Here is a 15,387-nt window from a genome sequence, read left to right on the forward strand (position 1 = left end):
TTGAATGTGAAGACTGGTGGGACGGAAACTGAGTACCCGAGAAACTACTTTGTTGAATGTAATTCAGAGTTCCATCCACTGTGACAGAGGGGAAGTCACATTTCAGGAAGAAAGACATTTCACAGGCTCAGAGTGGAAGGCCTCATCATTGGTACAAATGTGACAGAGAAAGAAACTGGGAAAGAAAAGAAATGTGCCCTTGCAGTAGGCATTGTTGGAGGATATATAATGAAGTCAATTGTGTGAATCTGACAGTTGCAAAAGCTTGACTTTCTCCTGAGAGATCCAGAAGGGGAAGGGTTGTCGAGGTGGACCATTCAAATACGAGGACAGGGTGGAAATTGGCAGTAAGCGTGATAATAGTTTAGAATTTTGTGAGGGTCCAGTCATCAGTGTCTTTGAGAAACACTTGGAGTGGGAAGGGAAGCCTGGAACAAGGGCAGTTCCATGTTACCAATAAAAAGGCAGATGTAGCAAGTAACCATGTCAGTTGCTTTGGCCAACATCTTTCATTTAGAAAGAGTAATTGGAATCGAAAAATTTTTGAATGTTAGGGCAAATTTCATTCTCCAAATTTACATGAACAAAAGTGATATACAGCTGCATCATGACTTCCCGACATTTATGCTCAAACAAACATTAAATAACATTCGGGAAGACATATTGCAGCTGTATAAAGAGCAGCTGATATTGTGAAACGGAGATTGTAGAACAGAGCAAATTTCCTGGTCCCTGGGTGAATATGATCTGCGATGAAAATGAATGAATATCTCCACTTAAAATGAGCTTTTGCCAATTATGCTTCATGTATCTCTTCATATTCAGAAAAATACTTATCTTTCAAATCTATTTGGGATACTTGGCAATTGCAGATACAGGTTTCCCTCGCCATCCGAAGGTAGAGCGTTCCTATGAAACGGTTCGTAAGCTGAAATGTCGTAAAGCAAAGAAGCAATTACCATTTGTTTATATGGGAAAATTTTGTGAGCGTTCGCAGACCCAAAAATAACCTACCAAATCATGCCAAATAACACATAAAACCTAAAGTAACAATAACATACTGCTGTGTACATACATCTATTGATGCTTCTGGACACATCCTCAGTGACGTTCCTGGAATCATTGGGTGTTTCGGGTCTTTCAACATCATACAACCTCCTCCAGGTGACCCAGCCGGGGCTGATCAGACCCCAGCTTGTGTCCAGATGGCTAGCTACTTATGACTCCATGGCTCCCCTCTTTTGGGCCACAGCCATCTTGAGGCCCTCTCTGCCGCATCGGTGGTACTGTGGATGGCTCTCCTCTTCCTCTCTCCCTGATTCCCAAAATGCTGAAGGCTCTAACTAAGGAATGGGCTAAAAGCAGGAATGATATGATAAATACACAGCTTACATAAAGTAGAAATACTTTACAGCAATCATTGCCTGAACTGTTCTCCGTAGCGAAAATCTCACGCAAGCGCCGTCAGCAAAAACATGGCGCAAGTGCTCTCTAGTAACCTTTAAGCTATGAAGCTGCTAAGTCATACCAAATAACACGTAAAAATACACAGCCGATATAAAGTAGAAATAATGTGTGTACAGTGTAGTATCACTTACCAGAATTGGGAAAGCGTGGAGCACACTGATGGTGGTATGTTAGACTGAGTCGTCGGAGTTTGGGTGGTGCAGTGGCCCCCACCCTCCGGGCAGCGAACCGATACCGATCCGCGAAGCATGCAGCGGTAGCCGGGAGGCGCACAGCACATCTTTAAGAAAAAAGCCGAAATAAACATGCTAATTAATTAGGTGCCGCCCCGCACGTAATTGTAGGCCCAGATCAGTGCCGATTGCCGATTGCATCGCCTCTGACCTGGGCCAACAATTACATATTGGGCGGCACCTAATTAATTAGCATGTTTATTTCGGCTTTTTTCTTAAAGGTGTTCTGTGTGTGTCTTGGCTACTGCTGCACTCTCCGCGAATCGGTATCTGTCCGCGGCCTGGGGGCTGGGGTGGTGGGACACTGGGGTGTCATCTTGTCGTCTGTTTCCATTAGAGCAGGCAGCTCTGCCTGCCTCGATGTCGAAGGTCGAGGTTCGTCGTCTGCTGTGGCTGATGTGGAAGGCTTGCTTGACTGCTGAGCCTCGCGCATTTTTCTATCATACAGTTCTTTGTAAGCACTCAAACCATCCTGCAAATATCCCCTAAACCGACGTACCCTTTCAAAATTAAAGACGTACTTTATCATTACTCATTTGGTTTTGATTGTTATTCTTTCCTCTTCCAATTGCATCAGCTCTTCATCTGTCAGTTCTTGGTCATGGGATGCCAAAACCTCTTCAACATCATCTTCTTCAGCTTCCACAAGCCAAACTCACTTAATCCTTACTTCATTCACCACAATAAAAAGGCTTAATTATGTCTAGTTTTACGCTAAGTGTAACACCCTTATGAGCTCTTTCAGGCTTTTCCGATACCATAGAACTCATCTTGCTAACGGCTGCTCACGGGCACGTGATTAATCAATACCGACGAGAATGCAGTTCCGAATCTGGGGGGAGAACGGCGGCTCGGGGCGCCCGCTGACTTCTATCGTGCGCTGCTTTTTCGTAACAGTGAAAACACCTTCTGTTAGCGAAAACAGGGTACTAATGTAGGTCTTTCGTAACAGTGAGGTTTCGGAAAGCGGGGGACACCTGTATGAGACAGCTGAGGGAAAATAACAAATGTTTTAAGGTGGAATGGGTAAATGGAATATTTTACAAAAATACAAGCAAAATTATAATGGTGATTAGGGTTTCTAAACTGTAAGAAAAAGTACTTCAACGTTTGGAGCTTTTGCGTTCGAACTGCTTTTCAACAGTAACTTGTTCATTTGTGTTGACACTGTTTTGAGCTATTCATCAGTTTGGGCTACAGAAGACTTTTAAAAATACCCTGCGTGGTTAATTAGTCTCTTTGTCTCTTGTAGGTGTTGCTCCAATTCAAGTGTTAATGCCTGCACTGTCACCAACAATGGAAAAGGGGAACATTGTAAAATGGCTGAAAAAGGAAGGTGAGGCTCCTTTGTAGTATTATAGTTTTGTTTTTTCCACAGGTTGTTAATTTACTGTTCTATTGCTGTTGGTATTAACATATCAAATATTCCTTTGTTTGTTATGTGCCATGTCATGTGACATAGGCAATCATAATCTTACCATGACTTTTCTACAGATCTTTCTCTGGGCAGGGTGACCCCAGCCATTATCATACTCTTCAGAGATTGTCTGCCTACTGTCGGTGGTTTGCTATTGCCGCCTTTGGGCAGTGCCTTTACAAGATAGGTAACCCCAGTTATTAGCAATACTCTTTAGAGATTGTCTGTTTGGCGTCAGTGGTTGCATAACCAGGACTTGTGATATGCACCAGCTGTTCATATGACCATCCACCACCTTCTCCCATGGCTTCACGTGACACTGATTGATTCGGGGGTGGGGGGGGGAGAGGAGTGGGTTAAATATGATGAGAATACTAATAACTTGAAACAGTAGCCGAAGAAGTGTCCTGGTAACGAGACTTAGCCTGAAGTGTTGCCTGTTTATGTCATTCCATAGATATTGCCTGACCTGCTGAGTTCTTTCAGCATTTTATGTGTGTTAATCTAGGTTTCTTTCATCTGCAGTTTCTCTTGTGTCTCTAGAGAAGCAAGGGAGTGAAGTATGAGGTTGAAAACATTGACTCTGCCTCTTCCAATGCTTGTCTGAAGCACATAGTTTCCAATAGGTAATGCTGGACTTCTGAAAAAGCAATAATGATGTCTAGGTATTATATCACACTCTCCTACGAAGAAATGCTTAATACTTGGATAAATCAACATAAATGACATTCTATTGCACACAGCATTTTATGCTGTTTGTGTGGCATTCTGTATGGTATTTTTACAATAATGAATCCTAACCTTTTTTTTAAATCAACACACACAAAATGCTGGAGGAACTCAGAAGGTAAAGCAGCATCTAAGGAGAAAAATAAACAACCAGCTTTTTGGGCCAAGACTCTTCATCAAGACTGGAAAGGAGGAGAAAGAGGCCAGATTAAAAAGGTTGGGGGAGGGGGCGGGGTAAGATGAGGAATTGAGGATATTTTAAAAAAAATCATTTTGAATCTGTGTAACCTCTGGCTAAAAGAATAATTGGGACTGAATATGAGTTCTTGAACTGAAGTAAACTCTGTCAACGGATTATACTAGTTCTCCCTTGGTGTGCAGAGAGACTTTGAGAAATTTGATAACATTGTACATTGTACCCTCGTTTGAGTAGGGGTAGGAGGACTCACTGATAAGGACAGGAATGAACATCCATCTGTAATTAAGTGAAGGCCTAGTACAGGGAATAACTGATAAGGACTGGACAGCACATCCATCTGTCAATAAGTCTCAATTTAGCGGACTAATTACTTAGACTTTATCTAAGTAATTAAGTTTTGTAACAACAGACTTGGTGGGCGTACCAGTTCAAATAACATCTTGCAACAGTAATGTATGGGGCTTACTATGTATAAATGTACGGCTGTAACCTAAGTGGGCCCACTTGTCAGATGGTGGCAGTACTTGTGTGCCTTCCCTTCGACAACTGGGTCTTAAACTCCTGCAGGAGGGTGCGCAATAAACTGTTGTAACTATAAGAAGCTGGTCTCCTGTGTTTTATTCAGATTTGACTTTTAACAAAGGAGTATAAGCTGGCAGATGATAGATGAAGCCAGCTGAGGGGGAGGTGGATAGATGGGGGAGTATGTGAATATACTGATGTTAACAAGGTGTTTGTGCTTGCCTCATCACTGTACATTTGAGTTGCATGCTCTTGCTATTAGATTGTATTTCTGAACTTCAATCATAGTGTATGCCCCACAGAGTTAAGTCTTCTCAAGTTACCAATTAAACTGCTTACATAATAAAAACAGATAATGATAAAGATACTTGACAGTTGAGGTAGCATCTCTGGGAAAAGAACAGTTGACATTTCAGATCTGAGACCCTTCATCAAAACTGGGTGAAGTTTTTTGGACTAATGTTAACTTAGTTTCTCTTTCTGCAGATCCTGCTTGGACTTCTGAGTGTTTCTAGCATTTTCTGTTTTTACTTCAGAAAATGCTAGAGTATCTGGAATCTTTACTTCAGATTTCCAGCATGTGGCATTGGTTTGGTTTTCATTGACCTTGTAAATGAAAGCAGCTTTTCTGAGCTGAAAGACAATACGTAGGGTGGGGCAGAGAATTGTGGCCTACATTCCAGGAACAAGGAGGAAAAAAAGACATTTGAGTAAAATGTTTCCTCTTTTAAGAGTGTGCCTCCTAAACTAGGTGGCTAAAATATTTTCCTTTGCCTCATCAATGATTTTAAAATTTAACCCTGGAATCCCAGTTTATAATGGAGATTTGATCTTCAGATGTTCATTGCTTTATTGTGTGTGGGAGTCTCAACTGAACCCTTTCATTGATACATGATAAGTCACGGTAACTGTACACTTAATCTAGTGGAACCGTACTTCAGTAGGTCTGCACCCCAGCAGTTGAGTCTAATGCCACTGCAAAGCACCACATGGATCAATGCCCATGATATTCAAAATGTGACTGATGAGCGCAACGAGTTGGCAATTTTCTAAAGTGAAGTGCTGCCACCAGCCAATGGTTATCGCTGTAACTACCAGGTGGTGAGTCAGATGACCCAGCTCACACCAGGAGGTCTCATTATGTGATCTCCATTTCTCATCACCAAGAATTACATAAATAATAAATAAACAGGTGACAGACAATAGCATTAATAACTTTTTTCCTCTCAGTTGCTCGCGGCAAAGTCATGATTAATTATTAATTCCTGCAGATTCTTGGAGAAACCCTGAGGGTTGGCAATCTAAATAGAAATTAGGTTTGCTACAGAGAGCAACCTCAGAGTGCCTAATTTCTCTTGCTGGTAATTGGGCTATTTTTATATGGAAGTTATCAATTTAAACATGGCTATAAACAGCAATGAAAGCAAAATTCTGATTTTACAAAAAAAATTAGGTTAAAGTGAACCAAGCAATTCCTTTTAAGTTGTTGGAATAACTAATAATAAAAGGTGCAATCTATGTATGTATTTTGGAAATGAGAAATATATGTCATGATTAAACGTTGTATCCATACCGAAGAACATATTGAAGAAGTGATAAATTGCATAATCAAAATCATAGAATGCTGTGTGATAATGCGGATTGTGAATGCTCAGTACTAATGTGGATCGGGAGACATTTAGGACAAATAATTCTGATGCTAAAGACAATTTGCAGTGGCCGGTTAACCTACTACACTCCTTTTGGATGTGAGAGAAACAGAAATGCTGAATGGAATCCCAAGAATCAAGCGGAAACTCTCTTGGTCATAGGGAAACATGCAAGTGTCACATCGCTGGATATGTTGCTTTTGGCTGTGCTAATGTGCTGTCCTGATAATGAATCAAGATGTTTACAGGAATGTAAGCTGTTGATGGCAAAAAAAAGGTTTAGAGTAATACAACCAGGATATTTTTAATGATGTGTCATGGTGATAATAAGAATCTGAGAATTGACATAAACAGACACCATTACAGTAATGTTGCTATTGTGCACTGGGAAAAACTCAGGAATACACAGTGCAATGGTGGAATAGATCTGGAGATCCTCAAAATTCACTGATGGTAATTCAGAGCTTCCTTTCATGAATTCAGAAAGGGATATGAATCTTATTTTGGTCCCTTTGGATAGGGGCTGATGCTGTTGAAAGTCATTCATTTAATCTCTAACTATGCTAAAGGCTTGAAAAACTGGAAAACTGCATTTAAATTGAGTAGCAAATTACCAAAAGTATATTGTCTTGACTAATGGTGCAGAAAATTAAAGAGATCCTCAGCAGAGCCATTATTTTAGTTCCTTGCAGGGTAAAAAAATAGAAAGAGTTCTACAGTTTCATGTTCAAAAGCATTCATTGAGGATTGTGTTTTAGCTAGTTATTTCTTATCCTTAGCCAAGTGTACTTTTATAACTAACTACGAAGGCTGATCATGCAGGTATAAATGGTTCAACATGTGGCATTCAGCCATGACAGCAAAATTACAGCAATTGTACCACCTGGAGATTTCCATTCGATGCCCAAGACATCCTTACTCAGAAGTGCGTTGTAGTCATTCATTACTGTCGGGTCTAAATGCAGAAACTTCCTATACTTGTCTGACCTACTCCACATCTCGTAACGAAAATAGAGGCATAGAGTAATACAGTATGAAAGTAGGCCCTTCAGTCCAACTCGTCCATGCCACCAGGGTGCTCGTTTACCTGTGTGTTGCTCATTTTCTTTGAAATCCTAATTATCAATGCCCAACGATCTTAAATGCATTTCCTCTGGCAGCTCATTCCTTACATCTTCCACTTTCTTGGTGAAGAAGTTGTCCCTCGGGTCCCTTTTTTAAATCACACTTTAAACAGATTCTCTCTCTTTGAGGAAAAAGACTGTGCACCTTCACCCCATCTATGCCCCTTTTGATTTCACATACCTCAATAAGATCATCCCTCAGTTTCCTAAATCCTAAGAAATAATATTCTAGACTGCCCAACCTCTCCCTATAATAAGATTTCAACGTTCAAGTTTATTTATCACATATACATCAAAACGTACAGTGAAAGGGGTTGTCTGCATTAAAAACCAACATCGCCGAGGGTGTGTGTGCTGGGGGCAGCCTGCAAGTGTTACCACCCATTCCACACCAACGTAGCAGGCCCGCGACGACCCATTCCGCACCAACGTAGCAGGCCCACGACGACCCATTCTGCACCAACGTAGCAGGCCCACGACAATCCATTCCGCACCAACGTAGCAGGCCCACGACGATCCATTCCACACCAATGTAGCAGGCCCACAACGATCCATTCCGCATCAGCGTAGCAGGCCCGCGACGACCCATTCCACACCAACGTAGCAGGCCCACGACGATCCATTCCACACCAATGTAGCAGGCCCACGACGATCCATTCCGCATCAGCGTAGCAGACCCGCGACGACCCATTCCACACCAACGTAGCAGGCCCACGACGATCCATTCCGCACCAACGTAGCAGGCCCACGACGATCCATTCCGCATCAGTGTAGCAGACCCGCGACGACCCATTCCACACCAACGTAGCAGGCCCAGGACGATCCATTCCGCACTAACATAGCAGGCCCACGACGACCCATTCCACACCAACGTAGCAGACCCGCGATGACCCATTCCACACCAACGTAGCAGGCCCGCGACGATCCATTCCGCACTAACGTAGCAGGCCCACGACGACCCATTCCACAGTAACGTAGCAGACCCGCGATGACCCATTCCACACCAACGTAGCAGGCCCGCGACGATCCATTCCGCACTAACGTAGCAGGCCCACGACGACCCATTCCACACTAACGTAGCAGGCCCACGACGATCCATTCCGCACTAACGTAGCAGGCCCACGACGACCCATTCCACACTAACGTAGCAGACCCGCGATGACCCATTCCACACCAACGTAGCAGGCCCGCGACGATCCATTCCGCACTAACGTAGCAGGCCCACGACGACCCATTCCACACTAACGTAGCAGGCCCACGACGATCCATTCCGCACTAACGTAGCAGGCCCACGACGACCCATTCCACACCAACGTAGCAGACCTGCGACAACCCATTCCACACCAACGTAGCAGGCCCGCGATGACCCATTCCACACCAACGTAGCAGGCCCACGACGATCCATTCCGCACCAACGTAGCAGGCCCGCGACGATCCATTCCGCAGCCCGCGACGACCCATTCCACACCAACGTAGCAGGCCCGCGACAATCCATTCCGCACCAACATAGCAGGCCCACGACAACCCATTCCGCACCAACGTAGCAGGCCCGCGACAATCCATTCCGCACCAACATAGCAGGCCCACGACAACCCATTCCGCACCAACGTAGCAGGCCCGCGACAATCCATTCCGCACCAACGTAGCAGGTCCACAGTGATCGGCAGAAAAACACAGAACACAACAAGCGACAAAACAGGCCCCATTCCTCCCTCCGCTGACACTGATACCATCTGGCAGGATGGCAGAACACTTGGATGCAGCGGCCTCTGCGGGTCCAGTCAGAGGTATAATAATGCATCCTGTACGCCACTTTTACAATTGCAAGTCACTGCTCTATACTGCGAACATCAGCTACTGCAGGACTGTCCCATCAGCGAGTTGCTCGATAGCAACGGAGCTGGACTTATTGTGTATCCTTGTTGCATTGTTGCCTGAACTTTTTGCATGCCGTTGTGCCACGGCAGTGCGCAGTGTGAGTGATTGTCTTGGATGTTTTTATTGGAATCACAAGACCTAATTGGACATTGGTAGTGCAAGTCAGGTTCACTGCTTCATTAGCAGGAGAACTGCATTGCTTTGGTTGTGGCGAGGACGAGGCTGAAACCATGGGCTAACTTGTAGCCACCCAGGAGAGGACGGGATGAGGTAGAAAACATAGAAACATAGAAAACCTACAGCACAATACAGGCTCTTCGGCCCACAAAGTTGTGCTGAACATGTCCCCACTTTAGAAATTACTAGACTTACCCATAGCCCTCTATTTTTCTCAGCTTCATGTGCCTATCCAAGAGTCTCTTAAGAGACCCTATCGTATCTACATCCACCACCGTTGCCGGCAGCCCATTCCACGCACTCACCACTCTCTGAGTAAAAAAAATTTACCCCGACATCTCCTCCGTACCTATCCCCAGCACCTTAAACCTATGTCCTCTTGTGGCAACCATTTCAGCCCTGGGAAGAAGCCTTTGACTATCCACACGATCAATGCCTCCTATCATCTTATATATCTCTATCAGGTCACCTCTCATCCTCCGTCGCTCCAAGGAGAAAAGGCCGAGTTCACTCGACCTGTTTTCATAAGGCATGCTCCCCAGTCTAGGCAACATCCTTGTGATCGAGAAGATCCTATGTGGGGCATGTTAGATTCTGTACTGGGTTGAGTCTTGGCCCCTCCCATCCACATTGCTTTCCAGTGCCTGCGTGGCGCTGCCCTCCTCTGTTCAGTCAGTAGAAGTACAAGCTGGACCAGGACTACTCTCTGCCCCCAGAATCATCCTTTGCACACACAAAAATCAGCTAATAAAACAACTAAATCTGAGCCGTGACTCCTCACAGGCCTTGAGTGCTGGTAACATCCTTGTAAATGTTATTTAAATTCTTTATGCTTAATGACATCCTTCCAAAAACAGACTAACAAAAACTGTACAGAATACTCCAGGTGTGGCCTCATCAACATCTCGTGCAATTGCAACATAACTTCCCAAGTTCTGTGTTCAGTGTCCTGACTGATGAACCGGCATATCTAATATCAGAGGGGAGAGAGGCAAGTTTTTTACAGTGTTGGAAGCTTGGGATGTGTTGCCATGGGTGGTGGTAGAGGCAGGTACATTAGGGACTTTTAAAAGCCCTTTAGGTAGTCATGTGGGTGTGAGGGAAATGGACGTTGTGTAGACATAAGGGATTAGTTTAGTTGACCATTTGATTACTAATTTATTTGGTTAGAACAACGTTGTGGGCTGAAGGGCTTGTTTCTATACTGCACTGTTCTATGTTCTATGCCAAATGCTTTCTTCACCACCCTGTGTCTACTACACTACCATTCACTGTAAAAATTCTACCTTGATTTAACTTCCCAGAATGTAATAACTCACATGGATCTGGATTGAATGCCATTTGCCATCTCTCAACTCACTTACCATCTCTCAACTCACTTACCTGGCCAATCAAGATTCCTTCAAATTTTGATAACTACCTTCTCTTTGATGCCATTGCAAACTTGCATGCTTGGTACATTCTCATCCAAATTGTTTGTCAGTGACAAACGACAATGGGCCCAGCGCAGATCTCTGTGACGCACCCCTAGTCACAGGACTCCAATCCATTAAACAACCTTTTATCATCACCCTGGTTCTTACCATTAAGCCAACTTAGCTCACTGTCCCTGGATCCCAGACGATCTAACTTTGCAGTCTAGCTACAATAAAATCAAAAGTTGTTATTTTTAATATCTCCTTCTCCACTTTCATTTAAAGGTCCCATGGTACTAGTAAATTCAGGAGGATCCCCTCCATTATTCTTGTCAACATTTATCCTTAAACAATGTCACCACAGAGTTTTCAGAGTATTAAAACACATACTGCCATTCATACGTAAATTGGTTCTTTTGCTTCTTTGTGTAACTGTGACCACTTCACAAATTAGTCCATTTACTGATAAGTACATTGTGCGAAAGTTAATGTATAAATGGTTTGTTCTTTCTATGTTCAACAATAGATATTTTTTCTGATGTCCTGTTTTCTTGTCGCAGGTGAAACCGTTCATGCTGGTGATGCTTTGTGTGAAATTGAAACGGACAAAGCCATTATTACTTTTGACTCGAGCGAAGATGGTATTTTAGCAAAAATCATGGTAAGAAAAATAATTTCAGATTGAGATCCACACATGAATAATAATGAATATAGTGGATTCTGCTTAACTGGGGCACATTGGGACTAGTAAACTTTGGCTCAATTCAGTGGCTGTCTTAATCAGCCGAAGTTTCATGGAAATAGTTAAGAAGGTATATATATTTTAAAAAAAGACGAACTACCATTTAACTAACATATATTTAAGTAAAATACAAAGTAAATTAGAGCACTATTAATACTACTACCATACCATAAAAATGTGTATTAGTTCCTAATAGTTAATGATGAAAGAATTAATCCAGTGTACACTGCTGACCTTTTTTGATTGACTGTAAATGAATGAAATGTAGATAATGCACCGCTTTCATACAATTTTTGAAAATGGCATTCTCACATCTTTATTTTCAATGTAACATTTAAGATAATTGTCAATACCTTCAAATTCTTCGTAGGTCCTAACTTGTTGAAGTACTGAAATTGTTTCATTTTCACTCCTGGCCATTTTTTGGCATCTCCAAGTCTGAATGGTATAAACTACAGTGATCAAACAGTTCTGAATTGGCTTACTACTTATTTCTTGCCAACTATCAGTGATAAAAATTGTTGCTTTTTAAACACAAGCACAAATAACTGACGCTATTTAATAACTGTTCTCTCTAAGTATGGTGTAGTGTTTAATAGCCACACAAGTGCACACGTCTGACAGTAGTTATAAACTGGTTGGTAACAGTCTCCTGACCCAATTAAGCGGCATAGAGTCCCAAATAAACAAAGAGAATCTCAACTATTTTATAATAAGCAGCTGTTCCGATTAACTGATGGACAAGTCAACCAGAATCCACTATATTATCTGCTTAGTGTTATGTAGCAGAATTGAAGCTAAGGCAAGTAACTGTGGAAGCTGAAAGATCAAATTACCTTGTATTGGCAGTGTAGTCATCATTTGCTGGCAAAAGGACTGGAATTAGCAAAGCTTAACTGGTTGATATGCTAGGAGTTCATCATTGTTAATTGTGATCTTTTTATTCCGATTTTTCTTTTACAGTTGTTTTGATCTTGTATATGCAACCATTTAGTGAGAATTATATTCAGATATCAGAAAAGCTAAAGCTATTTACATGAAGTTTAGGAAGCTCTGTCTCCTTTTTGGATTCGCAAACAATTGAATGTTGCTGCACTGTGGTTTATGTTTCCCCAGTTTCTCTTCTTTTTATTTGTTTGACCTATATTTCGAATGGTGTTATCAACAGTCTTAAATCTCTAGGTCTTTGTGATATCATAAGATCAATAACAATCTTGTTCCACAATCTAAAGCAATACATGGATTGGGTAGAGTTGTTTTTGCATGAAGTCTTGTTGACAGCTGAAAGAAATTATTAATTATCTTGAAATGAATGTTAATTAATTAAAATTAACATTATGGAATAAATGTTTGTCGGCTTTTAGAACCTTGTGTCTTACAGTGCTTAATTGCAGAAGATGGTATCTACCAGTGAACTACACTTGAATGGTATAGACCAGTGTGTAAACCTCTCGTGTTCTTGGCTAAATTATGTAAAGGACTGTGTTCTATGACTCTAAAAGATAATTTGCAGATTGCTAATTCTTAAACTGAGCAAATCTGTCTGTATAGTTCCTCCATAATTGCTCTGGGAGTTAAATGAATTCTCTAAGCTTCTCCAACCTCTGCAGATAAAACTCTTAGATGACAGTTCACTGCAGTTGTAAAGAGTGAATATCGGCAGGTTTCCTGTTAAATTTACTTGCATACCCTTGAGGGTTACCATAAAAATCAGTGTATATGTTAGCTTTCTGGTTATTTAAGGAAAGTACTGGAATAACATCTGGTGTGGTGGCAGCTTGTACATTGTGACAAATACTTGGGTATTTTAATTTGATTAAAATATAGATTTGGTGAAATTTAACATTAATTTTCCATTAGTTTACATTTTGCTAATTGAAGCAATAAAATTGCAAAACACAACATGGTAAATTCAATTCAAGTTTAATTGTTATTTAATCAGACATGAATACAGCCAAACAAGACCGCGTTACTCCAGGGCCAAAGTGCAAACACAGTACCAACAGTCGTACACAGCACATATAAGATAGCGAGCAGATTGGTATCACAGCCACGCAATAAAAGAGTTCAAACTCGAGCCATCAATCTACAGTTGACCACAATAGAGCTTGTCCTCTGCTGAGCAAACACTTTGGGGGGGCGGGGGGGGGGTGCACAAACTCCAGCCTGGATGCTGGCCCCGCTGGAGCGCATCAGCTCCGAAGCCTCTCCTGGTAGCTGTAAACAGGTCTTCAGTCCATTGAATGCCGCAGAGATCTGCAGGTGCTTGTCTTCTGCCGAGCAAACACTGGGAGGAGGGTGCAGCACCAGGCTGCCCCCGTTGGAGTGCACCTGATCAGGTGCCTCAAGTTGGCCTGTACCTGACCTTTCCAGTTCGGCCTGTGCTTAGATCGATCAAACCTTGAGTCTTCCATCGATTCTGAGCCTGGGCCTGAGCCTGGGCCAGCTACGTTGACTCTGCATCACCTTCGCCTGCCTCAACTCAATTCTGCCACATCGAATCGCCTCCAGTTCCACTCCAGCAATGGCTCATTCCCCAGTTTCATGCTCAGGCCAAGCCGCCTTGATTTGGCCTGTTCAGGTTATGCTGCAACCATTCCTGTTGTAGCTCCAAGTACTGATCCATGCTCTAAATTCATCAGCCTAGTCCTGATTCTTCTCACATTAAATTAAACACACTTCAAAGTTCAAAGTAAATTTATTATCAGTGTGTGTGTGTGTGTGTACATCCCCTTGCATGCACTGCTGTTTTGAAAAGTTCTATTCAAAAGGTTCAAAGGAACATCTAAACAAGCCTAATGCATTTTGGAAACAAGTCCTGTAGACTAATGAAGTTAAAAGAAATTTTTGGCTACAATGACCAAGGGTATGTTTGGAGAAAAAAGGGTGCAGAATTTTATGAAGAGAACTGCTCTCCAACTGTTAAGCATGGGGGTGGATCAATCATGCTTTGGGCTTGTGTTTCAGCCAGTGGCACGGGGAACATTTACTGGTAGAGGGAAGAATGAATTCAATCAAGTACCAGCAAATTTTGGAAGCAAACATCACACCATCTATTAAAAAAAAGCTGAAGATGAAAAGAGGATGGCTTCTACGACAGGATAATGAACCTAAACACACCTCAAAATCCACAATGGACTACCTCAAGAGGCACAAGCTGAAGGTTTTGCCATGGCCCTCACAGTCCCCTGACCTAAACATCATTGAGAATCTGTGGATAGACCTCAAAAGAGCAGTGCATGCAAGATGACCCAAGAATCTCACAGAACTAGAAGCCTTTTGCAAGGAAGAATGGGCGAAAATCCCCCAAACAAGAATTGAAAGACTCTTAGGCTACGTCCACACTACGCCGGATAATTTTGAAAATGCCGGTTTCGAGTGAAAACGACAGGCGTCCACACTAACTGTTTTTCAAAATATCTCCGTCCACATTAGGCGGTTAGTTGGGTGAATCGCCTCCTACTGGGCATGTGCAGGACACAAAAAACAAGCGAAGAGGAATCGGTATACTTAGTGCGCGTTTGTCCAGTTACAGAGTAGAAAAATTTAAAAGGAATTGCTCTTGGCTCTCGCGCAGGAGGACTTAAAACTTTAAAAAAACAAATACTGGAGTGTATGGAGCCAACCGACAGCGAGTTCACGGACAGTATGACCCAGCTGACGACGAACATTGAAAAACTGACTAACTCTGTTGCACTAATAAAGCACCTTGTTAAATGTATAAAACGTCTGCATCAGCGTTATCTTGTATTTCCATACAATGTTACATTAGGCTGTTACACATCTATTGTCAGAGAAGTACTTGCATAAATAGGTAAACCACCTTCATACAAGC

The 15,387-nt window shown here is 42.5% G+C and overlaps 1 protein-coding gene across 1 annotated transcript in view; it reads left to right on the forward strand.

Annotated features, from left to right (window-relative positions):
- pdhx (pyruvate dehydrogenase complex component X) overlaps positions 1-15,387 on the forward strand; it is a 236,851-nt gene that overhangs the window by 39,401 nt on the left and 182,063 nt on the right. Inside the window, exons 2-3 of the mRNA XM_072272177.1 lie at positions 2,953-3,036; positions 11,371-11,471. Of these exons, the coding sequence (XP_072128278.1) occupies positions 2,953-3,036; positions 11,371-11,471 (185 nt within the window). The remainder of the gene's footprint in view (positions 1-2,952; positions 3,037-11,370; positions 11,472-15,387) is intronic.

This window comes from Mobula birostris, chromosome 11 (genome assembly GCF_030028105.1).
Source record: "Mobula birostris isolate sMobBir1 chromosome 11, sMobBir1.hap1, whole genome shotgun sequence".
NCBI classification, from domain to species: domain Eukaryota; kingdom Metazoa; phylum Chordata; class Chondrichthyes; order Myliobatiformes; family Myliobatidae; genus Mobula; species Mobula birostris.